This window comes from Anolis carolinensis, chromosome 1 (assembly GCF_035594765.1).
Source record: "Anolis carolinensis isolate JA03-04 chromosome 1, rAnoCar3.1.pri, whole genome shotgun sequence".
Lineage (NCBI taxonomy): Eukaryota > Metazoa > Chordata > Lepidosauria > Squamata > Dactyloidae > Anolis > Anolis carolinensis.
Genome location: NC_085841.1, coordinates 270,308,221 through 270,336,211, shown reverse-complemented (window position 1 = coordinate 270,336,211; position 27,991 = coordinate 270,308,221). Strand labels below are relative to the sequence as shown.

Below are 27,991 nucleotides of genomic sequence, written 5' to 3'. Positions count from 1 at the left end.
GCTGAGTACGTTCTACCGCCCCGTTTGTCATGGGGTGAAAAGCAGAACTTAGACTCCTTTCTGCTCCTAGCATTTCCAAGAATTTTTCCCAAAATTTTGCTGTGAACTGTACTCCTCTGTCACTGACTACTCTACTGGGACATCCATGTAGTTTGTAAATATGATTTATGTACAATTCAGCTAGTTTCTCAGCCGATGGTAGTTTCGTCAGCGCTATAAAGTGGGCCTGTTTAGAAAACAGGTCTAATACTGTCCAAATATAACGATGTCCTTTGCTAACCGGCAGTTCTCCCACAAAGTCCATAGCTACACATTCCCAAGGTCTGGTAGGTTCCGCTACTGTTTGTAACAATCCCATAGGCTTCCCTCCTCCCGATTTATTTCTGGCACAATCATCACATTGAACAACATGATTCTTTATGTCCTTCCTCATTCCTGGCCACCAACAATGTTTTACTATTGCCTTTGTTGTTTTTGTAATTCCTGTATGACCAGCGCTCTGGTTGTTGTGAAAACGATGCAGAATCTTAATCCTTAATATTGCTGGGATATACAGTTTCTTGTTTACAAACCAAAATCCCCCCTTCTGTTCCCCCTTTTCTGCGTTGGACGCGATCCATTGATCTCCTTCATAAGACTGTTTCAGTTCATTTCCCCAGTTTTCTTCCCCGCCGAGTTCAACAAAAGCCGTGTCCTCCTTTTGGGTTTGTGCTCTTGTCCTGACAGCTAAGCCCCATTGTTTGTCAGAGAATATTGTCCCCTCTTTTGCTGTGGTTATGCCTTCGTGTTGAGGCATGCGTGAAAGAGCATCTGCCAAGACGTTCTGCTTCCCTTGAAAAAACTTTAATTGGAAATCGAATCTGCTGAAGTATTGCGCCCATCTAATTTGTTTGGGGGACAATTTTCTAGGAGACTTTAAATACTGTAGGTTCTTATGGTCAGACCAAATTTCAAATGGGATTCCGCTTCCTTCGAGGAAGTGTCGCCAGCATTCTAAGGCTTTTAATATGGCTAATGCCTCTTTTTCCCATATTGGCCAACTTTTTTCAGTTTCGCTGAACTTCCGTGACAAATATCCACAGGGTTTTAAGTTCCCATTTTGATCTTTTTGCAATAGTACTGCCCCATACGCACAGTCTGAGGCATCGCAATGGATTATGAAAGGGCTCCTGATATCGGGGTGTTTTAGGATGGGTCCTTCAGTGAAGCATTCTTTTAAGGTTTCGAATGCCTTTTGGCATTCTGGCGTCCAACTCAGTTTGGCGCCAGGAGCTTTCACTTTTGCTGTCTCCCCTTTCCCTTTTGTTTTTAAAAGTTCTGTAAGGGGTGCGGTTATTTGCGCGAAACCTTTTATGAAGGGTCTGTAAAAATTTGCAAACCCCAGAAATGATTGTAATTGCCTCCTTGTTTGAGGCACTCCCCATTCTTTCACATCTGCTACTTTAGCTGGATCCATAGCTAACCCTTCTGGAGATATCCGATACCCCAGAAAGTCAATTTGAGTTTTATTGAATTCACATTTGGACAGTTTTGCGTACAGCTTTGCTTCTCTTAGTCTTTGCAAAACTTCCCGGACCAATTTTACGTGCTTTTCCTTATCTTCAGTTACAATCAAGATATCATCAAGAAATATGAATACCCCTCTGTACAATAACGGGTGTAGTATTTCATTTATAAGCTGCATAAAGCAGCCGCCTCCGTTTTTTAACCCGAAAGGCAAAATTTCGTATTCAAAATGGCCGAATGCGCAGGAAAATGCAGTTTTCCAAGTATCCTCCGGTTTGATCCTTAATTTATGATACGCTTCAATTAAATCCAGTTTAGTAAATATGCTCCCTTTCTTCAATACGGTAATTAAATCCTTGACTAAGGGCATAGGGTATTTATTGTCCTTAGTAATTGCGTTTAAATTTCGATAATCAATGCACAATCTTAGGGAGTTGTCTTTCTTTCTCCTAAATAACACTGGGGCCCCGAGAGGAGAATTGGATGGCTTAATGAAGCCTCGCGCCAGGTTTTTATCAATGTATTTCCTCAATTCCTCCTTCTCCTGCACAGACATGGGATACACTTTTGGTTTGGGTAAGTTTGCTCCTGGGGTTATTTCAATTTCTACTTCTATATTCCTTTTGGGAGGCAATTTACTGGCCTCTTTCTGATTGAAAACATCCACAAAGTCTCTGTATTCAGGTGGCAATAGCTGTGGGTCTATTTCCCCTGCTTCATCTTCCTCGTCCTCCTCTTCTGCAATTTTGCTTATCTCCCATTGCATCTGCTGTTCTTTGAATGCTAGGCTTTTTCCTCTCCAATCTACTTCAGGATTTGCCTGTTCGAGCCATGGTATCCCTAATATTACGTGGTATGTGGCAATAGGGGCTATCACAAAGGATATTCTTCCTTCCCATTTGCCTATTTTACATGGGATTCCCCGTATTTCCTTTGTAGATACTTCCCCAGCAGCGACTGATCCATCTAGCTGCGAAAATGCAATTGGGGAGTCAAGCGCCATCTGCTGGCATTTCAGCGCTCCTGCTAACTCCGGGGTTATAATATTTCTAGAACACCCACAATCCACAAATGCCTTGCAGGTGGCCCGATTTTCTAGCCCTGAGAGGCAGATTGGCACTACTATCATGCGGTTGTCCCGACTCACCAGTTTTTCTGAAGATTCTGGGGCCTGCACCTCCTCTTCCGCGCGCCTCCCGGTTGCTGGCTTGGGCTTTGGGGCTTTTGGCGGCTCCCCCTTCCGGGCCCAGCATTCTGCTGCTCGATGGCCCGTCTTCCCACATACAAAGCATCCCGGTTTAGGTTTGTTGTCGTCTCCTCTGGAGGGAATCCCCGGCCTCCCTCCGGGTCTTTCCTGCTTCCTCGTTTCTCCTCGACCCCTCGCCACCGGTCTTTGCTGGCCGCTGCCGCTCCTGAAGCGCTTTACTTGGGCCAGGGTGGATTCGACGCGCCCCGCTAGTTGAATCCATCCCTGGAGCGTTTCGGGGTCGTCTCTGTGCGCTGCCCAGCTGAAAATCTCGGGGCGTAGTCCCTCTTTAAATAATTCCACTTTGGTCACTTCAGACCATTCTGGTACCCTTTCCGCGAGGTGAAGGAATTCCTCTGCGTACTCGGGCACTGTTTTGTCCCTCTGCTTTATTCCTTTCAGCTGGTCTCGAGCCCTCAATTGCTCTAGCCGGTCTCTGAACCGGTTTTCCAGTGCGGCGAGGAAGCGGGGCACTGACCTCAGGCATGGGTCGCGTCTGGCATGAAGCTGCACATACCAGCTGGCTGCTCCTCGCTTTAGTGTGTTGCCGATGGCTCGAACCCTGCTTGCCTCGGAGGGGAATGTGTGTGCATTGTCTTCCATGTATCCTCTGATGCTAATTAGAAAAAAGTTCAGTTCATCTGATTCCCCTCCGTATTCTAGTTTGAGATCTTCCCTTCTAGGCATCCATTCTGCAGCCCGTTGATGCTGTCTGGGAGGCATGGGGAAGGGTTGCATCAGGTTTCCTCGGGCGGCTCCTTGGAACACGCCGCGCCCCACTCCGGTGGTCATTCTGCGCGGCTCCCGAAAGTCTGCCGCCGCTGTCGGCTCTTCCGCCCATCCGCATACTGGCCTTGCTGTAGCCCCCTCATCTCGCCTTTCCTCGTCGTACGGCACATCCTCCTCCTCTTCCTGGATCCCCCGCTCCTCTCCGCCTTCGTCTGCCAATCCACTGGACCCGATCCCTGGCCCCAGTGGCCTTTCCACCCCGACGCCCATTCGGGGGGTTGGGAGCTCTGTTGGAGATGGCGGCCTCAGAGTTCCCAGGGCTCGCTGACACTCCACTTCTCGCGCCATTCTGTCCCGGAACTCCAGCTCCCGCCAGTATTCCTCATCTCCCTCGTCCCTTGCCGCCACGGGACTCTGCGTTGACGCTCGCTGGCCCCTCTGGCTCCAATCTCCTTCTTTACTTGGTTCTCTCTCGGCGCCATATCGGCTGGGCTCCTTTTGGAGATTCTCTTCCAATAATGGCACCAATCTCCCCACGGTTTCCGACAGCCTGGATAAATTAGTTTCCAGGATGGATAACCGCAGGGCCACGGTCTCCGGCATACTTCCTCCAGATCCCCAACTGGTTTCTGCAGCCGCAGAGACGCCTCTTCCTCCCCTGGGAATTCTCTGGGTCACGCCGTTCGGCCTGGGGTACCCCGTAGAGGAAGCTATGGCTTGCAGCGTTTCTTCTCTCTTCGGCCGGGCCCCTTGCAAAGGCCTCTCTGCCCCATTTGGGCTTTGATCTCCTTCTTCACTCATTATCACTTCACTGCGAATTCCGCAGGAGGGTGAGAAATGGATTCTCGACTTTAATGTCAGGCTCACTTCAAAGGACCAGTCTGAACGCAGATCAAAGATAGCTGCTCTCAAATTCAATCTTTATTGAAGAATACATGACTTTGGAAAAGTCGAGAATGACCTAATGTTTACATACATCTAATTTTATCACTTCTGATGCAACGTAATATCACACGCAAATATCATCATCAAACCCCACCTTCGGGATCACATTTCTACCATGATTTCTATTCCCACACACTACAGCAATTATAATTGTTTATACTTTCAACTCTGAGTTCCCAGGCTCATTTTATCTTCTCCCGCCAGGTGCTTGCAGGGTTGTTTTATGTTATGAAGTCAGATTCAGGGCTTGGAAATTCAGCCCTGGGATCTGGCTCCATGACAATATTGGTTCTGCAAATATGGAGGTTGTACTGTATTAAAACAAAATTCAGGAATGCCACAACTGGAGCAGGAAACTGTTATACAGCAAAATTATAGTGCTTTGATACCGCCATGGCTCTATCCGATAAAATTCTGGAATTTGTAGTTTGATTAGACATTTAGAATGATCTAGTCCACTCCCTTGAACTATTTTACAAAGACATGTAAATCCACCACCACCAAACTAAAACATCAACGATTTTATAGGATGTAGTCCCATTACATGCAATGGTGTAGCTAAATGGTGTCCCATATATAAAAAGGCAAAATCAAGCTTTGCTTTTTGGATTTGAAAAAAAAATATTTTCAAGACATGGATGGTTGAATCCATGAATACAGAGTGATGGCTATAATTAAAAACAAACAAGCTCTTTGAATATTTGACCTTTAAAGGTAATCTGGACTAAAATATGATCATGTATTTCTTCCTTAGAAGGATAGGAGGAAGAATTAAAAGTAACTAGAGAATGGAAGCTAGCATCTGATGTTTACTCCTTCAACACTAAAGCCCTGCTAAGGAGGCTGCATATGGTCTGGCATTAGGGTTGTATTTCACTTCTGTTTCAAGACTAACCTTGAGAATTATACACTCAAGAAGAGCAAATCCCTCAGGATAATGTGTCTCACTTCCTTTTAAAAAGCCTTTGGAGTGTATATGTTAAGAACAGAGTCCAGCACCTGCACATGGGGGCTTTCCATAAGGCTCCAGAGTGGTTAATTTTTCTCTGCACAAATGACCCATCTTTACAGATGTACCTATAAGCTATGAAATGTGGTGCACAAGAGCCACGTTTTTCATAGCCTCTCTTTTTGGCTGGGTATAAGTTGCAAGTACATTGAATACCAAAGAGGAAGGGAGGATGTGATGGATAGGACTTTCTCAATCAATCAAGTGGCTCAGCGTACCCAGTGTCTGTGCAACCATCTACGTGCACCCAAGATTATGAGAGAAAAATGCTCCATTCAGCTATATGGAACCTGTGCCATATTTGGATAATACATCCACAGGGACATATCTTAATAGGATTTTTTTTCCAAATTCTATGCCACTCCCTTTAATAGAACTCCCCCCCCCAAAAAAATTATATACCACTGTTTGTTTTCCCCTCTCTTTAAAAATGCTAACAGTAAAGTAAACATAACTTACAGCACAACTAACATAAAAACCCACTGGAATGGCAAGAACCTATGTTACAAAGAGAGTAGCAAGATACAGGAGAAAATTACTTTTAAAAAGTAATTTTTTAAAAATTCTTAGACCAGCTTTAGAGAAGAGGTTTCTAAAGGACTTAATCTGTACCTTTTTCTTAAATATGTTTAAACTCAGTAGATTTTAATGCTATAATTTGTTTTATTAGTATGTTAGTGTTTACTTTTACTTGCTTTTCTCTGCATCTCCCTTCAAGTTGACACCAATTTATGGCTACTTTATGCTAGAGTTGTCTTGGCAAGATTGCTTCAAAGTAGGCTTACAATTGCCTTCTTTGAGGCTGAAAGAATGTGACTTTTCCAAGATCACCTCAGCTGATTTGAATCCTGGTCCCTTAGACCTAATCCAACACTCCATGTTAATTCAGTTAATTATATGTTTTTATTTATAGCTGTTTTAATCTTACTGAAATTAAGATTGATTAAATAAAATACAATTTCAGTTGCTTTTCACATAGGCTAAAGTCTCTCTATGTATATAATATATAATTTTATCACCTTTCTATGTGGTTAAAATGTTAAAAGTTGTGACCTTATGTCAGGAAAAAACAGAATACACACACACACACACAAATGTATTCATTTCCCAAGCAAGTGCAGCCTTTGTATTTCACAATCTATTCTTGCTGTCAAGAGAGAATTAGACTTTTAATTCTTGAACACTGCATGTTCTTTTATTATTTATTGTATTCTATTATACTCCTTCTCTAGGTCAACTATCAAATCTACTAAATGTGGCATAATTCAGATAAGTGCATTTTAATACTTGGGAGGAAGAATTCTCAATGAAAGAATCAGATGATTTAGGAAAAATGATACTGAAAACTGATATCAAAATCTATGCTTCAAGTGATATTTATCATAATGTGAATAACACAGAGATTTTTCTTAAAATGAATGGCTATGCCCTTCAAATTTTGTTAGCTGTTCATGAGGGAACATGGGAATCCCTGAATTAGATGAAGTTAATGGTCTCAAGAATAGAATGCTAAGTAATTCCTTATGTAACAAGGAGATATTATTTCCAAAGAGAATAATTAAGAGAACTGATTCTGGCACTGAATTGGATTAACTGAGAATTCCCACTGGAAAAAGGGAAGACGTGATGTTTGCCGCTTCCTTCTTTTCCCTTTAGGCTACTGTGGGAAATGGGAAAATTGTTTATGGGAAATTGCAGCAACAAGACAAAATCAGTAAAAACTGCCTCCTCCTCCTTCTAGTGGAGAGTTACATGTGCAGAATTGCACTAAGTGGAATTCAGATCTAATGCACTGTATTTTGTCTCCATGTTTTTGATATTAAATACATCCATATTAAACCATACCGTATAATGCATGGGGCTATAAAATATGTCCTAGGTATTGTCACCTTCGTAATTGGTAAAATTTGCTTCACTGGAATACTTCTGTTTAAAATGATTTTGTAACATTTACATTCATGTCAACATGTTCTTTCATTCTGGTTATATTATCAACTTTTGTTATTTTACTTTGCTCATTATGGATGCAAGATACATTTGGTTTGCAAAACAATCTTACTGCCACAAAGCCAGATTTCTTTCTTTGTTTTTAGTACAAATTACAGGTGCAGAATATGAGCAATACTCTGAAAAGCCATTACCTTGTAAAATATAGCACACTGAAGATATTTTCTTACGTGATAATTGAACACATATACTACTGAAAGTTCAAAGACTGTATTACATTAATAAGCAATAAAAAGCAATTTTGCTCTCAGCAATTCATAACCTTAAATGTACATTTGCAGAACAAATATTTTTCCCCCAGAGTATAACAAAAAATACAGTATTTATTGCATATAATTTCTTTGGATCACAGCCAAATCTGTAGGTCAAATCTGAGCTGATCTTGAGGAAATCACGGGTTGGATTGGAGGAGGGGGGGGGGGGCGTCTGGTCACATTAGCTGCTGAATTTGCCAGCAAACTATCAAATTTTGGTACTATTTCAGTCGCAAAAAGAGGGTTACCATTAACCTTTAAATAATAAATACAGAGCACACATTGTTTTTAATTTGAATACAAAGGGCCACAAAACTGTCTGGTTGGTCAAGCTGGGATTCCTATTATAGGCTACAGAAAGTATGGGGAAGTGACTTCTATTGAGTGCTGCATGTACTTGAGGATAATCTTTTGGAGGCTGCATGATGTTTGGGGTGGAGCTTAAACCAAACAAAGCCAGCACCAAAACCAAATATTTGGTTTGCTGTACTGCAGGGTTGTAAAGCCATCTCCCATCTTCAACTCTTCCTTCTCTCATTTTGAGTTTTTCTTTCTCTCATTTCTGTTTGTCCCTTGCTCCATCTTCATGCCATTTCCCACTATTAACACGCTTCAACAAAAGACTACTTCTTTCCGCTCCATCAATTTACATGTGTTCCGTCTTTCTTGTTTTTCCAGGTTCCACCCATCCCACAGCTTACTGCCAATCACCCAACTCAATGTTGTCTTCTCTGCCTCTCTCTCTCTCTCTCTCTCTCTCTCTCTCTCTCTCTCTCTCACAGACGCACACACACACACACACACACACACACACACACATGCACTACATGAAAGAAGGAGCAATTATCAGTCCTGTCCACCAGCAGACAGCAGAACACAACTGAAACTTAACCAAAGTAGGCCAGAATTTCCACACTCTTAGTTTAGAACAGGTACAGGTAAAATGCATCCTTCCTCAAAAGACTGTGTTTGTGGCCTCTGACCATCTCTACCATAAATTTCTCCAGGTCACCCTTTTCCTGGCACCATTTAATTTTTTAATTAGGTTACAGCCTCCCCCTGTACTATTCAGTATAGAAATACCCTTGGTCTGTTTGGGGAAAAGGCCTTTTCAGCCCTCTGTGTGACTTTGTGGAGATTCCCAGAGTTAGACATTTGGCAACGTTTGGCCCTCTGAACCAGTTCAGAAGTCTATAAGTAGAAGACGGTTAACATGCTTTCAAAAAAATTTACAAAAATAGTACCCGGGGACGGAAGGTGATGTTTCCTTTCCCAACATGGTGAACAATTCCAGAGACACAAAGTGGACCAGCAAATCCAAGCACATCTGCCAGGATCCGGAAGGTGCTGCTTAGAACCAAAGGTCTCCCAAAAGCATGGCAGAGGGCACACCAGATAGACTTGGATCCTTGTGGATTTGGAGTGTCTGTATTCTGTACAAGATGTTTCAAACAAACTGTTAATATAAAGAATTCAACAGAAGAAATGCCATATCAAAAAGGAATTGAGAAACACATAACATTCCTATGGATAAGCTACTAAGCCAACATTATGTCAAAGGAGAAGAGCATTTCCTCCTCTCCTATATATCCAAGTATGATTTGTGTGGGAAACCACTGTGATAATAATTAACACAACCCAATTTTATGGTCAACAGATAGCATTGTCTTCAGGGTTACAATGAAAAACCTGATACAAAGGAGAAGAGGAAGGAAACAGGAAAATGAACACACTCCTTAAAGATGTCTTCTAATAACAAACCTGAATAAAAATAGCTGAGATACGGGAGGAGCCAAATGAAGCTGGTTCCTCAGTCTATCTGATAGAATTTGGTGTTCTTATCTTCCAATCTGCTGCAGCCAGGAGGAATGGCATCTATTCTCAGTATGGGCCTATTGCTGGAAATGCTCATCTTGAATGGAATTATTTCTGTTTTCTGTGATCTCTGGGTTTTATTCTGAACCCAAAGTACTGAATCTCTTTTGAAGTTAGAAGCCTGAACCATGGACAGCTCCTTTACATTTCTTACAAAATGGAATTGACTCACTGCAAGGATGTGAAAGTCACCAGGTGATCCCCACTTAGACATGCTGTGACATATTTGCAGTTATCTTCTGTCAGCAGCAGCAAATAATATAGAGCAAAAAAGGGGAAATGCACAATGCGTAAATTGCTCCTAAAATGACCCTGGGAGAGGGAGAAGCCATGTATTATGAATTGCATCCTAACTTTTATCAGATCTAATATATTACTGAAATAAGCAAGAATAAAATTATTTGAATGACCGAGCCTAGGGAGGTACAACATGGGAACAGTTCTGCTTCCCTTATCTGTGCACCTTTTTTTTTTTGTAGAGACTGATTAAATACTAGCCCACTAGTCCACAAGGATGTGCTGCCCGAAGAAATAATTTAGAGGTGTCAGTGGCCACATATGAGTGCTTTAGTGCACCTGAAAATACTCCAGCAGCATCTATGTTCTTTAGTGAGTATCTGCAAGACCAAGTTAATTCCAAACTGACGTGGTAGGTTTTGCCCATCCACAAATAGAAAGCTTCTATGGCAGAGGGAAGTGGGACCCTGCAGAAGCATACCACTAGATGATTATAGCAGGGATGTGATTTTATTTTTATTTATTTTTTAAATACCAATATATCATTTCTCCTTGCAGTTCCCAGGGCCATCTCCACTGGTGTTCCCAGGAAGTTCATTCTAGAGCAATGTGGGTGGCAGTGCTAAGGTTGCAAATAGATGTGGTAATTAGTTAAAACAGATCTCACCCCCTTCTTCCAGACAAGAGGAACTCAACTGAAAGCAAGCTTGAATCCAACTTCCAGTATATAAAATTGACTGACTTTGAATTATTTTATATTATGTTTATTTGAAATGAAGATTCTTAAAGAAAGAAACACACACCCATGCAGTCAATGTCTTCTAAAATCATACCTTTTGTGCTTTAAATGCTTCATTGAGGAGCATGTAATTTGTCAATGCTCTCATTGCAATAGGCAGCTTGCCTATGGCTTTCAAGTCTATGGGCTTCTTGTGGGCTGTTCTAATGAATGTATTCATCCACCAGTACGTTCCTTTGGACAGCAGATTCACAAAAGGCTGCAGGAACCTGACTCCAAGATCCTGAAGGTCTTCAGGGGGCTTCACCTCTTTGGGCTTTTTGAAAAAAACATATCTCTACAATCCATAAAACCCATAAAGAAGCATGTTAATGAAAAGAAGGGAAAACATTAACACAACCCCATAATATGTGTTATTACCTTTTTTCAGGGAGGTTTTTATGATTATTAAGGAACACATTTATGGCGCTTCCAGACAAGCATTTATCCCGGGAACATTCGCGTTTAAAAACGTGAATGTTCCTGGGTGCCTGTCCACACACACTCCAGAAAGACCATGCTTTCTGGGGTGGGTGTCCAGATGTTCTCCCAGAACTTTCCGGGAGAACACCCGGACACTGTAACCCTCTCCCCAAAAGCCCCCAAAACTCCTTTAAAAAGTAAAAAATAATAATACTGCCCCCCCCTCTCCTGGCACATCATTGCTATGTGCCAGGAGAGCTACAGGAACACTGTGATGGAGGCCCGGTATTTTTTTCTTTTTAAAGGGGTTTGGGGGGCTTTTGGGGAGGGGGCAGTTGTCCTTGCAGTTTTCCGGGCTAATTTAGCCTGAAAAACCACAGGACTGCTGTCCAGACAGTGGAAGTAGTGGGTTTATACTGCACCTTCCTGGAAGGTGTGGAATAAACCCACTAACAAATTAATTCACCACAAACCAGGGGTTTCCTGGTTTGTGGAGAATTAATTCGTGTTTTCTGAAGACATCACCTGGATAGCCCCCTTTTTGTTGTGGGTATTCCCGCATTAAAGGGTTTGTCTGGATGGGCCCTTAGAAGGGATTCAAATACAGTAAACATTCCACTTTGTACTACTGAAATGACCCAACACTCAATCTGAAGTTTGCTTTGGCTTAGTAGTTTCCATAGTTAAGAAACAAAGTCATAAGACCTGCATGTGATACTAATTGCTTGGCAAGTACCAGTATTCATTTAATCTGACTACAGAACATTCTGAGTTTGTTAAACACCACTTATAGGAATTTGATGCTTTCTTTCTATTCAGAGGCCAAAACAGTTTTAATTAGCTAAAATACTGAATTGCAGACCAAAGAAAGAAATTATTTTAACTTGCTCTCCAACCTCTCTTTCCTGAGGTGCCAAAGTTAGTAAGCTTTTCTAGAAAGATTATCTTTCCACATAAGATGTTTTGACCCATTTATCAGCATAGTACCTGCCTATTCACAAACTGGTGTTTGATAGTGAAGTTGAGAAATAATTATGACAATAAAAACCAGTAACCACGAACAGTATCTTTCTACATTGACCTCCATTTAATATTATTTTCTTACACATGTTACCTATTCTTATGAAATGGGAGCAGGGTGATCTGAAACTTCATCTGTTGGCCTAACTACACATAATAATCTGGATTTCTAAAAAAAAAAAATTAGAGTGGGCCCTCCAGATCCTTGGGCTTTGGGTCCATTAATTCAGTCATCAATAGATCATCATACACCATATTATTATATAACAAGGACAATAATAATAATAATAATAATAATAATAATAATAATAATAATAATAATAAATCTTTATTTATATCCCGCTTTTCTCCCTAATGGGACCCAACGCAGCTCACAACATAATGCAATACAAATCAAAGCATATTTAACATAAAATACAAGGCAAAAATTACACAAAGCACAACAACATTCAGAAATAAGATATAAATAAATATTAAGCATTAAAAACATTTAAAACCAATTACAATTATTGTGGAGACTCATCAATTAAATATAATTTCACTATACTCAGTCATCAGGGATAAACATGAGCCAGTGAGAAAATCACTGAAGTGTGCAATAAATGTGAAATCACTGAAGTGTGCATGTTATATTACCTCCATTTAATAATATGGGGCATGATCATCCTCATGGATATGGCAAGCCCACTGTATTTGCGGAACAGTTGTATGAGTCTTTTCAGGAAATTTTGCATAATGAAGATTATACAACTGCATGTATAAATAGGTTTCCAAGGTTCAGATCAAATTTGTTGTGTTGCTATTTGTGAAAGTAATGTTGCTTTCTATAAGCATTGATGCAGGATTTGATACAATTTATGTTAGAAAATAACAGAGGTTTTAACAAGTGCCTACACTGTAATTTATAACAATGATTTAACTCGATGTAACAATAAGAGAGACAAGCACTGTGTAAATAGAGTTCCAATGATCTCAGTGTTCATCTCTGCACAATCTCTGCATTCATCGGGGGAGGCCCTTCTCTCACTTCCGCCTTCATCGCGAGTTTGGCTGGTGGGGATAAGGAAACGGGCCTTCTCAGTAGTGGCCCCCCAGATCTGGAACTCCCTCCCTAGGGAGATCAGACAGGCACCCACCCTTGTATCTTTCAAAAAGGAGCTAAAAACTTGGTTCTTTCATTGTGCATTTGAATAATTTAGTCCCTATGGCTTAAACTTAAAAATTAATACATTATTTTTCACACTGTTCCCTTTCCCTATATTTAATTGGACATCCGTCCTCACTCCAACTGTCGAGAAATACTTGCCCTTTGCCCTGAAGCACTTTATAACTACATTATTGCACTTTAGTCTTAATGCCCCCCCCCCCCCCACACTATCCCCTCTATCAAACTGGTTGGTCCATTTTATTTTATTTTATTTTATGTTTTACTCATTTTATGTTCCAAATGAGTTTTTATGGTTAATGTATTATTCTTGCATAATGCCGATTTTACTGTGTTTTTACTCATTGTAATATGTTTTTATTTGTTTTACTTTGTTTATTGCTTCAGGCCTTTGTCCCGTGTTAGCCGTCCCGAGTCTATGCGTGGAGATGGTGGCGGGATAGCAAAATAAAGTTTTTATTATTATTATTATTATTATTATTATTATTATTATTATTATTATTTTCATTTGTTAATGTTATAGAACTTTTGTTCTTAGGAATCTTAGGAAAGGGCCCCCTTGTTCATCTAAATACAAACCCAACTGGATTTCATCGAGACTGGAACTCTATGACTAAAAGGGGTATATCATTTCCACACCAGTATGCTACCAATGAATATGGGTCCAAAGTACAATATATATTTTTGTGCCACCAGTTTATATAATTTAGGCAGCAGGCATATACATACTTACCTGGGATAGTTTGACTGAGCATACTAGGACTTATACTAGGATTGTACTATGAGGCTCACATTTAGATATTTCAATTTACATATATATTATTTTAAGTGTAAGTTTCAAAGAAAGAATTGACAGGAAATATAACTTACCCTTACTCTGATGACATTAATTTCTACTAGTAGCAACATTCCATAAAGAAGTACTAAAAGCCCTGTAAGGCAAAATCGAAGCTGTGGAGGTCCAATCTTGTTGTCACAAAACTTTACAAATTTTATTGTTTTTGTTATAAAGGCTAATGTCCAATAGAACAGCAAAGCTGGTGAAAAAGAAGAAGCGAGCACTTAAAACATTAATGGCAACAGAGATTATAGAATGCAAAACTAGAAGCTTTTATAGAGGATATAGAACATTATATATAGTGAACAGAATCCATTGATTGTCATACTGGGATTACTTTAGGAAACTTCCACTAAAAAATCCTGGATGGTTGGGTATTCTTTGTTATGTGAGTTTTTCTAAATCAAATAATTCATAGCCTCTTTCCTAACCCTTCACAATAATATTTTGACACAACAGAGCAAATAGAGTTATTACTTAGTAGATTCTGCTCATTTCTAAATGAACCTATTAATTTCACTGAAGCAGAAAGGAAATACACTATTTGTCAACCAGTCTACCTCAAACTAATTTGTAGAACACTTATACCAGAAGGCATTCCTCAGAAACCCCAAACTAAGTGATAAATACAATTAAACAAAATTAAAACTCAATTTGCATGGCTTTAATTAATGAGCTATTACTGTATTTCATCGCATAAGCATCTCCCCCTTTTGGGGAAGACAAAATTGGTATTTCGCCTTTCCCTGCGTAATTATCACACATTTAATTCACTCGCCCAGGCGAGTGAATTAAGGGTGCGACTGCTCTTTTGGCACTATGGGGCTTAACTGAGCTTAACTGAGTCTAGTCCTGCAACGCCAAGGAAAGGGGGCAGGCAGACAGAAAAGTGAGTTCACTTGCCTGTCTAGCCGCCCTCCCCTCCACAAGTATGCTTTGAGGCTTTACTTGCCCATACAACTGTGCTCTCAAAGGGACTATTATGCAGCAAAAAAGGCTACCTCAAAGGGAGCTTTTTCCACCACATAATAGTCACCACCACATAATAGTCGCATTCCCTGTTTTTTCTCCCCAAAAGTGGGGAAAAGTGAGACTGTTACACGGGGAAATCTGGTATATACTGTACATGTTATATTTTTGTCTTATGAATGGCTTTGATTGTGTGAAGAAGAATATATTTTATGAACCAAGAAACCCCATTATTTGTTTCAGCAACTGAATCTCTTAATCCAACTTGCCTGTTCCTGCTGATGTTACCTAACTTTTCGATTAGTATATTTGGAAGTGTTTTATTTTATGTGTAGAACAAATTCTTGTAGTTTGTGGTTTTCATTGCATGTGCTTGGATGAACCACAATCCAAGTGCCTCAAGCAGGCTTGTGTGTTTATTTTCAAAAGGCAGGTGGAGATTTCTATTGATTTATATCAGCTTGTTATAACTCTATGACAACAACTGTAATCTTAATCCTGCAGTACCCAACAGTTTTAGAGAATGACAATCACAGGTGTAGATACACAGTGAAGCAGAGTCTTCTCTAAAGGTATTAACTAATGGTTGTGTGACCTTTAAGTTGTTTCTGATCTATGGTGATCCTAAGTCAAACTTATCATTAGAATTTCTGTGACACCCACCCAAGATCTCTGAGTGGGTTTCAATGGTTGAGCAAGGAATCCAGTCCTGGCTTCCAGAATTGGTGGATTTCTATTTGTTAGTGTAGGAATGGAAATAATACTGCTGTCCAGGTCTTGTTAGATTCTAGCTGGCACTGAAAGCAATGAAGAATCCTGGGTGCTACAAATCCATGACATCTGAAAGACTGCATGATTTCTACTCCTTCTGATGGACAACTTCCATCAGTGTTCCTGTTTTTCATTGCAGAGCTTGGAAAAGACACTTTTGTTGGACTAAATTGTCCAAGCCCCCTGCCCCCAGCCTCTGCTTCAGGATTTATAAACTTGATCTGTTTGCATATTTGATAAATAAGAATACAGTCCAGGGGTTTGACAAATTGGAATATATTACACGAGAGTTCACGAGAGTAATACATTTGCCAGCCTTTAAGACAGGCATGGGCAAACCGATAGGTTGTTAGTAATTGTGGGAGTTGAAGTCCAAAACACCTGGAGGGCTGTAGTTTGCCCATGCCTGCTCTAAGGTACCACAAAGCTTTGCTTTACTGAAACAAAGACAGCCATGCCAATGGGACTTGTTCATTGTCCTTTGGCCTGTTTTGATGAAGAATACACCGGCTTATTTGCAGCAGAAAAGCAGATAAATGATCCTGCCTTTGATCAGAGGATTTGACTTGATATTATGGCCCTTTCAACTGTGTGATGGTATCAAGATTGTAACTGGCTCTGCAGCACAGTTGGGTTGGTAGATTCAACCAGCTTCATTCCCTATTGAACAACCCACTGTGAAAACAAAAAGCCAACACTGAGCTTGATTGCTTTGGCAGTGGGTTGTCTGAAAGGGAGCGAAGCTGGTTGAATCTACTCTATCCTATATGAAGGAACACAGCCATTTTGTAAGTGGTCCGTTGGGTCATTTTCTGTCTGTTTGCTCTGTTCGAATTTACTGTGGCATTGCAATGAAAATCATATATCAGAAGATTAAATTAGGGGATTTCAACTGATATAGTAAATAAAATGAGCACTGAATGGTGTCCTTGTGAGTTCTGCCTTATCACTGCAAGCTAGTCCTACATAATAGCTTCCTAGATTGAGCAGAAAATGGCATTTATCCATGACACTATAATCTAGAAGGGTTTTTGCTGCTGCTGTTGTTATTACTGCCTTGCTACATATAAACATTTGCTTTGCAGAACAATTACACAGATTTCGATGTAGCAGCTGTTTGTATGCACTGACCTTCAATGTCTTAGGACAAAATAATTAAGCAGAAGTCTAATTTAACATACTTGACACCCATTCATATGATATTGCTCACAGGCACATAAAGATTCCAGGGTCTAGAATTTACATTAGCAGTGTTTAATAGATTGCTTTTTTACTTAAGAAGATATTTATATGCTCTTGGCACTGCCTGAAGTTCAATCATAAAAATGAATGATTTTGTAAAGTACTCTAATTACCCTGGTGACATGACATTATTTCACAATAAATCTTGTAATTTTCACACACACCAGACTATCCCTCTCAGTATATGCATGTCTATTGCTTATTCATCTTAAAGCTAAAAATCTAGGGACTGGCAGGAGATTTGTGAAGATTTTCTTTTGAACATGCCACTAGTAGTCAAAAGTTGCCCTTATATTCCTGATTGGTCAATTATTCCATAAAAGCCCACTGTCCACTGCCTGAAACTTTCCTTCTTGCTTAACATGGCATCTTCATCTCTGTTGCTTCTGGAACTCCCTGTCCTTGAAGATGCTTCACTATCATTAACATAAAAAGAAAATTGGTGTTCTTCTGAATCTTTATTGGAATAGTTTTGCTTACTGGGTTCTGCAAAGGCAAGATGTAGAGGTAATGACTAGTTAGGAAGTTAACAGCCAATGCCACCCCATCCATTGGCTATGGGCAACAAGGCAGGAGAAGGATGTCCACTGGAGGTAGCTCAACTTTGTGCGGCTGTTATCCATTTGCCATCCACTGAGATTGTATGGAGGGAGGGAGAAAGGGGAAAGAGAAACACCTGTTTCAGGAATCTACCCGAGTTGATTTCTAGTTAAACCATCTTCCCTACATCTATATCAGCCTTTGAGAATCTACCCTGTTTCCATATTCATAAAAGCATCAATGCATGTGATGGTGCTTGGACACTCAGTATGGTAATATCAGTTATTATACTGAGATTGCAATTAAAACTAATACGTGATTGCAATTTCATCTGAATTAATTTTGGTTAACTAATTCAGAGGAGTGGTAAGGCATTGCTCAATAATTCATTTCACCGTATATTGCTCTGTTTTCTCCAACTGGAATAGAACAGAGAGGCTCCTCAAAATAACAAAAATGCAAAACAAGAATGTTATGTTTTAATTATATGGCTTCAACATTCTGGTTCAAACAATCACTGCTGAATATACATTCAGTGTAAGCAAAAGATGGGAGGGAGGCAGTAGATGTGTGGTCTTAGGAGAGAGCAGAACACATATCAAGTAATATTACTGGCATGAGAATTCTTGTGATACCATTGTTGTTGTATGACTCTCAAGTAATTTCTCTTTTTCTTTTGTATCAGGAGTGACTTGAGAAACTGCAAGTTGCTTCTGGTGTGAGAGAATTGGCTGTCTGCAAGGATGTTGCCCAGGGGATACCTGGATGTATGATGCTTTACCATCCTGTGGGAAGCTTCTCTAATGTCCCCTCATGGGGAGTTGGAACTGACAGAGGGAGCTCACCCACCCGGATTTGAACCGCCAACCTGTTGGTCATTTCTGATTTAAGGCAACCCTAAAGGTGACCTATTATGTGATTTTCTTGGCAAGATTATGCTATGGCTTTCTTCCGAGGCAGAAAGAGTATGGTTTGTCCTAGGTCACCTAGTGGGTTTCTATGGCACAACAAGGATCTGAACCATAGTCCCCAGAGTTGCATTCCAACACTCAATCCACTATATCCCACTGCCTCTATCTGACCATATCCCACAGAAAAAGACAATGATTGTGTATCTTGGAAAAACCACTTTAAACTCAACTTGTAAACTGGAGATGAGCAAACATCATGCCTGCAAAATTCACTTATTGCCAAAGATAGTTGAAATTAACTCTGTACTTCAAAGTGTCTTTTGCAACAGGCTCCTGATAATTATTTTAAATGCCTAGGATTTTTCTCCTGAGTGCCAAAACTGAATAGAGCTCATAGTTCTTCTATATGCACACAAACAAATCCCCTCATGATTATTCCTTCATTTCAACAATATAATTTAGAGACTCAGTGAAGTGGAGGAAGATCATTGGGAACTACAGTTGAACTACTGGTGCCAAGGATCCATGTTGATCTGTTTATCGGCAGATGCAGAGCCAACAATTTTAAAAATAGTTATACTTGTGTGTCCAAAGTCCAAACAACAGCACACTACAATTGCTTAAAAAAATATTCCCTCCTCAGTATTCTATGTGGGAAAATAGTTAATTCTAAATTCTCTTTAAAAAATTACAGAGCTACAAGTCACAAAGCTGAGGTACAAAAACTATTTTAGAAATAAGGCCACATAGATATTGTACCTGTAAAAATAGCTATATAAAAATAAAATAAATGGAACATTCAAATATCAAGTGATTGATTTTGGATATTGTTAAAGAAAACCTTCAAATTGTCATTTAACTTCCTTATGATCATATTTTTTACTGTCAAGTTGTTGAGAAACACAGGCTTTTTGGGATATTCTGTGTCAGGTACCAAAATGATCCGATCAGTATTGAGCCCTGCAGTCTTGATCTGAGATACGTGGCATCATTTGTTGCTCTCCATCTGCCAGCAAAATGGTTTGGGCTGTCTAATACCTTCCGAAAACTTTCTCTGGAAATAGCTCTCAACACATATTCTAATAATAAACTGAACCCGGTCATTTATGCACTGTAATAAAAGAATCACAGAATTATAGAACTGTCGCTTCACTTTATCCAGAATATATAGCTGAATACATTTTACTGGGTTGCCACAATAGATATGAGAAAGGGAAATCAATTTTTTTTAAGTGATTGGGTTTATAAATAGCTAACACTTCCCATTTTAATCACATTTTCTTGAATTAAATGGTCCTTTACTTTTACTCACAAAGAAAAAAATTAACTACAGATTATCTTGTTTGCTCTCTGCATTTTGCAGCTTTATAATACCATATTTACTCAAATCTAATGTGCACCTCAATTTTCAAATCCTGAAACACAAAAAAGTATTTACCACATTACATGAATCTAAAGCACACCATAATTTTGGAAAGACAATAAAGTTAAAAATGTGAGCATTAAAATTGAGTAAATGTGGTATTTTAAATGAAATTAGCCAAGCAGCAGTGCATTTAGCATTACAGAAGTGAACACAAAAACAATTAATAAAACAGCATTATACTGCTATTCTTTCCTCATATAATTTGCAGTCTGGAATACATTTTTTAAAATCATTAACTTTATTTCTAAGACTTATTTCATGTGTGAGATGCCTTTTTGATTTTGTTTTTGTAAAAGAGCATATTTTTCATCCCAGTTCATGTGCATTCTGTCTAGCTTGCAGCAACCCAGATTCCTATATCAACAGAACTAAATTTAGGCAGCAACACCAAAAGGGAATGGGGCTGAAGGAAAGTAACGCTGGAGGCGCTTTAAAGGGACTAGGCTTTAGTAGGGCAGAAGTAGGACGAAGAAAGTTTTGTGCTCCTTTCTCTCTCTGCAATATTTACATTTTAGTGTTATCCTTCCCACTAAAGGGACCTACACTCCAAGCCGTATCTACATTTCTCTTTATCTTGGAGACATGCTAGAAGGATGATCAGCTCCAGGACATCTTCTCCCTGCCAAATGTCTCATATCCTTTTTGCCTCTTTCTAAGATTAGAAATTAAAACCTTAGAAGAATATAACCACAGAAATATTAGTGGACTGTAGGAGACACTTGGAGAGGGCATCCTAGTTTATACTTGGCTTATGGACCAAGCAAGGGGGAGGTGGGATACCTCCCTCCATTATTAGATGAGGCTCACACCTACATAGTCCACTTGGAGATACCAGAAGAGTGCATCCTAGCTTATATGTGGCTTATGGGCCAAGCTGTCCGCAAGCTACAACTGCCTTAAATCAGTTCTCCTCTATCAGACTGCCACCTATGATCGTAAACCTGAAGTTTAGATTCATGCTATGTCCTTCACATGTGTTTCCAGGATTAGAGGATTATAAATTTAATGTGTTGAAATTACTGAAAAAAATATAACATACCGGTATTAATCTCTGATTTTTCTCATTTTAAAAAAATAATGTAATGACAAAGTAAGATGTACTAATACTATCTAAAACCAAAGGTTGAGAAAGTGCCATCTATAGCAGTCTCATTCAATAACATCAGTTGGTTTTCTGGGACATTTTGGTTGATTAAACTTCTTCAAATCTAACCACGTATGGTCCAAGGCAGCAAAGCTTAGATTCTATCTATCTATCTATCTATCTATCTATCTATCTATCTATCTATCTATCTATCTATCTATCTATCTATCTTTCCACGCATTGATAGGGTATATACACACAGTGGTCTGCAGTTGTTCTTAGCCTTTGGTCTTCCTGGTGTTTTGGACTTCAATTCCCAGAAATAAACTATTCAATATAACTTATTTTCTCATCCAATATATCCAAAAACTTAAATAGTGAAAAGAGCAATGAAATATGTGCAGTGAAGTTGACTTCAACTTACAACAACTCTATGAAAGAGAAACATCCAAGACACACAATTATCAACAAAGGAGGGGCACATTTTTGGAGATTTCGTCTCTTGAGATTATAGTGGGAAAAAGAAATGTCAATTTCTATTCTTACAGAGAAAGAGTCAAAACACCATGGAAGAAATGACACAAGCTTCCTGTCAAGGGATGAGATGATTCCCATAAGAATTCCCAACTAAACTCTTTATATAATCATTGTGAAAAAACACATTTTTTGCCAAACTATTTCAGGAGAACTGCGAAATTGATTTTCTAAATTCTCATTATTACTATGAAGTAGCTTGTAGAAAAAGAATACCAAATACTGGTAAATAATTATATAGCAACAATGTTGCAGCTGCGAAATCCTTCTGTTTAGTAATCTCAGATATGCTGAATCTTTAGCTGGGATATGAATATTTATAAATAAATAAATACTAAAATATTTAATTTATATAACTAGTATTTCTAGAAAAACCATTGGCCTAAATCTAATATCGAATAACTGATTATTATTAGGCTTTTCAACTTACTTTGAACAAAAGGGCATTGAATGCTTTAACTGGGACCAAGCATTACAAATACATTATATTGTTTTTTATAATGTCCACGTGCTTCAGATTTGTTTCTGGGCCCAGTTTATGGTGCTGGGACTGACTCTTGAATCTTGTGCAACTTGATACTTTAGAATTTGTAAGGCACTTTGCAGATAAAGTCACTCAGATCCATTTTTACTGGGATGCTATTATTGACACAGTTCCAATGGATGTAAATTTGGCTCCTACTTGTCCAGTGTTAATTGATACTTTTCAATTGGTGCAGCCTGAGAATGTGGACAGGATCCTGGGAGAGGTGAGAGCTACCACATGTATTTTAGATCCTTGCCCTTCCTGGTTGATCAAACAGGCCAGAGGGGGACTGGCAGAGTGGGCGAAGGTGGTGGTGGTCAATGCCTCCTTGGAACAAGGCAAAGCTCCAACTTGCCTACAGGAGTCAGTTGTGAGACCTATATTTAAAAAGCCATCCCTAAACGCTTCTATCATTGACAACTATCAGCCAGTGTCCAGCCTTCCATTTCTGAGCAAGGTTCTGGAGCGTGTGGTGGCCTCCCAACTCCAGGGATTTCTGGATGAAATGAATTATCTAGATCAATTTCAATCTAGTTTCAGGCCTGGCTATGGAACAGAGACAGCTTTGGTCACCTTGGTAGATGACCTCCGCAGAGAGCTAGACAGGGAAGTGTGTCCCTGTTGGTTCTCTTGGATCTCCACCATTTTGGAGTACAGTGCTACCTGTATGCGGATGACACCCAGCTCTAATACTCCTTTCCACCTAATGCCAAGGAAGCTGTCCTGACCCTAAACCAGAGCATGTGATGGATTGGAAGAGGGAAAACAAATTGAAACTTAATCCAGACAAGACAGAGGTACTCCTGGTCAGTCAGAAGGCAGATCACGGAATAAGGAACCAGCTTGTGCTGGATGAGGTCACTCTCCACCCCCCCCCCCCCCCCCCGAAGACACAGGTCCACAGTCTGGGGTCCTCCTTGACTCGGCATTGAACATGGAGGCCCAGATATCGACAGTGGCCAGGTGGGCCTTTGCACAAGTAAAACTTGTCTGCCAATTGCCCCTGTTCCCTGAGAAGACAGATCTGGCCACAGTGATAAATGCCTCAGTTACATCCCATTTGGATTGCTGTAATGCGCTCTACGTGGGGCTGCCTTAGAAGATTGCTCAGACACTTCAGCTGGTCCAAAGAGCTGCAGCCAGGTTGCTCACTAGGGCTGGCTATAGGGAGCGGACAACCCCCTGTTGCAGCAGCTCCATTGGCTGCCAGTCTGTTTCCAGGCGCAATTCAAAGTGCTGGTTATGACCTTTAAAGCCCTACTCGGTTCAGGTCCAGACTATTTGGCTGACCACATCCCCTTGTATGAACCTGTCAGGACCTTGAGATTTTCAGGAGAAGCCCTTTTCTTGGTCCCTCCTCCATCTCAAGCACGGTTGGTGGGAACGAGAGCGGGCCTTCTCAGTGACTGCCCCTTGACTATGGAATTCCCTGCCCGTCCTTCTGGCGGCAGGTTAAAACCTTTTTATTTAGACAGGTTTTTAAACATGAAGGTTTTTAAGATCAATTTGGGGGCGCTGTGGTTTATAACTTTGAATTTGCTTGAATGATTTTTAACTGGGATTTTTAAAATACTGTTTATATTTAATCTTGTTTTAATGTTTTTGTATTTGTATATTTTAAATGGTTATGCTGATGCTTTAATGTTAAGCCGCTTTGAGTCCCCTTCGGTGGAAATAAAGTGGGGTAGAAATAAATATAATAATGTAATAGCCTGGAAAGTGGCAAGGAGAGAGAGAGAAATTGAATGTATTTATGAATGGCCTATCTGGTACCACATCCTTTTTTTGCACAAGGCAAAGGCTTTTTAGGTCCTCACAGCTTTCAAACCTAATTTAGCATCTTTTAAAGATGATTTTACTGTATTTCAGTGTTTGATATATTGGTATCATTCACTTCTACTTTGGCAGAATTTGATTATTTTATCAATTTTAGACCTACAAGTTTGTTTGCAGTGCCCTACATGCCATACAGTCATTTAATGTTGCATTCACCATCGCAACATTTAATTTAAATTTAGAATGTTGACTTTATTCTTTGTATGTAATTTAAGTTGGTGTTTTGTTTTTGACTATTATTCATCACTTGGAGCAGGGCCTGGGACCCTTCAGATATTGTTGCTCTGCAATTCCCACCATTTCCTTCATTTATTGTGCTGGCTTGGTGTAACAGAGTAGGCAAAGGCAAATAAAGCCAGCATAAAGGAGAGCTGTGGGAGATGGCAAAAACACCAAGGCATAGAACAATGTGATAAGGGACAGCTGAGAACATGGGAGAAATATATGATGAGGGAGTGAGGCTGGGAAAAAATCCCTGAAAAGGAAGAATGCCGAATGTAGTGGGGAGGAAGTGGCAAGATGGATGGAATGGAGAAATTGGGAGATGTCTGGAATGGCAATTGATTTATCTACAAAGAAGCAGCAATAAATTGCTCTTTGAGTAGACCAGCCTGCCAGGTGTTGTTTATGGAGTATCCGCCATAGAACTGTTATTACTAGCATCACCTAGTACCCTATTTCCCCAAAAATAAGACATCCCCAAAAAATAAGACCTAGCAGAGGTTTTGCTGAATTGCTAAATATAAGGCCTCCCCCGAAAGTAAGACCTAGCAAAGTTTTTGTTTGGAAGCATGCCCAGCGCTCGCCAAACAAAACACCAGAGCATGCAGGATTGGTACATACCAGTTGTACATGGAAATAATGGTAGTAACAAGAAATTCTTGACAGAAGTCACAGTTTGTCTGGTTTGGTTATGTTGGTTTGTGATGACAACTACTGTACAGTATATAATAAATGTTCATTTTGTTGTTCAACAATAAATGTGAATTTTTCTTCATGGAAAAGTAAGACATCCCCTGAAAATAAGACCTAGCACATCTTTGGGAGCAAAAAATAATATAAGACACTGTCTTATTTTCGGGGAAACACGGTAGTTATATTAAAGGATTGCTTATTTTTGTTAGAGCTGCTGAGGAATAAGTTGCTGTTTGTTTTCCAAGACTTCACTTGAAGTATTTTTTTAAAGATGCAAATGGAGGCTTTTCAGGTTCCCCTTCCCATGGAAGAGGGCCAATCTGTGACACCTGGACTGATGAGTGTTGCAGTGTAACATCTAGTTAGCCATTAGTGCTTTCCTTGTTCCTGACCAAAAATACTTAGTTGAGAGCCTAAGGCCATTTCCACACAGCTGTATAAAATCCACATTGAACTGGATTATATGGCAGTGGGGACTCAGATAATCCATTTCAAAGCAGATATTGTGGATTAATCTGCCTTGATATTCTGGGTTATATGGTTGTGTGGAAGGGTCCTAACTCGGGACTGTGAATCATTGAGTCCTCCTGCTCTTGCCAGAGCCCTTCCACATAGCCATAAAACCCAGAATATGAAGGTAGAAAATTCCACAATATCGGCTTTGAACTGGAATATTTTAGTCTACACTGCCATATAACCCAGTTCAAAGCAGATAATCTGGGATTTTATTCAGCTGTGTGGAAGGGGCCCCAGACTGCAATTCCTAGCACTCCTCACCTTTGGTTGTTCTGGCTTGGGCTGCTGGAATTTGGAGTTCTACAATATCAGGTGGGCCAGATGATTCCCATCCCTCCAGTGAGTAGTAAAATTTCAGATCACTGAACACAACATTTTAGTAATATGAGAGAATGCCATGTTAGGAACTTCATAGTGAAATATTGTTAAGACCTATTAGATCTGAACCCCAAGAGCAATATATTTCAATGACATAGTCTTCAGGATTTTGGTACATACCTATTAATAATTTTGGGAAATTTGATGTTTCAATATTGTGATAATAGACAATTGATGTGATGGCTGCAAGGAATGCCATTCCAGGTGGCATGTAAAGGTGCAAATGACGGGAGTCAGAAAAACTAAGTAAAAGAGAACAAATATTATTAGTCACAAATACAATGTTTGAGAGTGTCATGTTTGTTTTTATGCTTACAGGAAGATTTATATTCATCTGAACTGAAATGTTGATCAACACACAAAGGAATGCTGACTTACTCCAGGTGGAGGATCTGTGTGTGTATATAGGTAATTATATTTGTGTACCACCAGTCATTCTCTTAATTTCTCTCTCACACACCAGTTCCCATACCTAGGTTAGAACAGTGGATCTAATCGATCAGTGGAAAAAAAAAACAGTGAGTACTTTTTAGTGAATATCTGCAGTAGCTTGCTCCTTTTCCATATCACAACTAACAGGACATTTAAAGACTAAAATCTGAGATAGTGTTTGTTATTCCAAATCTATTGAAGCACTAATAAAAAACCAGATGGCAATTGTTATCATTTTAAAAACATTGGAACATCATTTGAAGTATGCAGATTATTTTATATTGGTTGAAATTATTCGAAATTCAAAATGCATATATTTAAAGAGTCCGTAACACATTTTGGGGAAGAAACTAATTTATTGTAAGTTTGGGTTCACTTTCAGCCATATCATGTAGGAACTTTTCTTCTCCTTCTGGACCTTTACAAACATAGGAAATGCAGAGAAGGAAAAGCTCACAACATCCTTGGCAAACAAGTTAGATCCAATTGGCTAACTAAAAATAAATGAGAGCATCTGAGTATTTCTACATACACATTCTTGGCAAGTCATTTGGAATTTTTGACTCAAGGTCAAAAATCATCACAAACACATTGCATTTTTAACAAGTAAAGGAAAGTATGCTCAACAACTTGCTAATGCCTGCATTACAAACTCAGATTATGTTAGAGAGAGTATATCGATGTATATACTTACCCATCTGACACTATGCCCTCTGCTATTTCACACACCAGCACAAATAAAAGGATGAAGGTTAAAATCCATCGTAAATTATGTCCAGGAAAATGAAGCCATGTGCTGTGATGGATATGAACTTTGGAGCTTTGACTTCCCCATCCTAAATGTAACAAAACAAAACATTATCACCATTATCTTGCAGCATTTGTGCAGGCAACACAAAAATCATTCCTGTCTATTCTGAACTGAAACAAAAATATTGGGGCTTTTATTTTGGCTTATGAAACAGGAACAAAGAAAAATAGTGGTGACCATAAATAAATTGTTAGAAAGCAATTTTGGCATTGATACTCTAAAACACCACTGTATAACGGGGCAATATAGGATAAAGCATCCTGAATATTTAGGCTTTAAGATAATATATATTAAATCGGAGATAGGACATTTTGAATACTTTGACCCAATATAGTTTTGACATATACATGGCTGACAAACAGTATTCCAGTGAAGTGAATTAGGAGCACATTTCCACTCAAACTGTACCCCATATTCCTTTCAATTTGTATGCATTAGAATGCTAGTTTATAATATGGAAGGGTGTGTTCGAATTACTACTAAATCATAAATTTAGCTGGGTAATCTAGGTTATTTTATTTTACAGAGTTTTAGTGTCGGCTGCTGGTTTTCATGTCAGTGGGACATATATTCCATGTTAACATTTAGTTTGAACTTTAAAAGAGCTATCCAAGGTGCTAAATTCTATTCCCAAAGTTGGTTAAGACTACAGTTCAGAGCATTGACAGAAATTATCAGCTACCAATTTATGATGCTAAATTGTGGGCATAATTGGGCTAAATTGTGGGTAGAGGAACTATATATACCCCAAAGCTCCACCATCTTGCTCCCTGGGGGAGCAGGGAGAGTATATAAAGAGGGGTTGAAACTCTCTGGAGAGGGAGATGCGGGTTGGTGGTGGGGGAAGAGAAGGGATCTATATTAATTGCTGTAATAACATGTTTCATGCATATATCTATGTTTCATGTTTTTATAGTTTAGTGGTTTTAATCTAAAGTTGTATGTTTTTGATTTAGATATGTCATATATATATATATATGTGTGTGTGTGTGTGTGAGAGAGAGAGAGGCATTGAATTTTGCCATTTATTATGTTGTAAACTGCTTTGAGTCCCCCCAGGGGTGAGAA

At 39.5% G+C, this 27,991-nt stretch overlaps 1 protein-coding gene and 1 long non-coding RNA gene across 4 annotated transcripts in view; one reads left to right on the top strand and one right to left on the bottom strand.

Annotated features, from left to right (window-relative positions):
* abcc8 (ATP binding cassette subfamily C member 8) overlaps nt 1-27,991 on the bottom strand; it is a 91,508-nt gene that overhangs the window by 59,584 nt on the left and 3,933 nt on the right. Inside the window, exons 2-6 of one of the 3 annotated variants that reach the window (XM_003214741.4) lie at nt 26,807-26,948; nt 25,801-25,922; nt 14,065-14,231; nt 10,642-10,884; nt 8,941-9,129 (exon numbers count right to left, since the gene is read on the bottom strand). In XM_003214741.4, the coding sequence (XP_003214789.3) occupies nt 8,941-9,129; nt 10,642-10,884; nt 14,065-14,231; nt 25,801-25,922; nt 26,807-26,948 (863 nt within the window). Of the gene's footprint in view, nt 1-8,940; nt 9,130-10,641; nt 10,885-14,064; nt 14,232-25,800; nt 25,923-26,806; nt 26,949-27,991 lie in introns of those variants that run through there. The other 2 variants (XM_016993201.2, XM_008107458.3) reach the window with 2 other exon arrangements.
* The window catches only part of LOC134295379 (uncharacterized), an 86,198-nt gene continuing 84,103 nt past the window's right edge, over nt 25,897-27,991 (top strand). The window contains exon 1 of the long non-coding RNA XR_010001929.1: nt 25,897-26,088. This is a non-coding gene — a long non-coding RNA (uncharacterized LOC134295379). The remainder of the gene's footprint in view (nt 26,089-27,991) is intronic.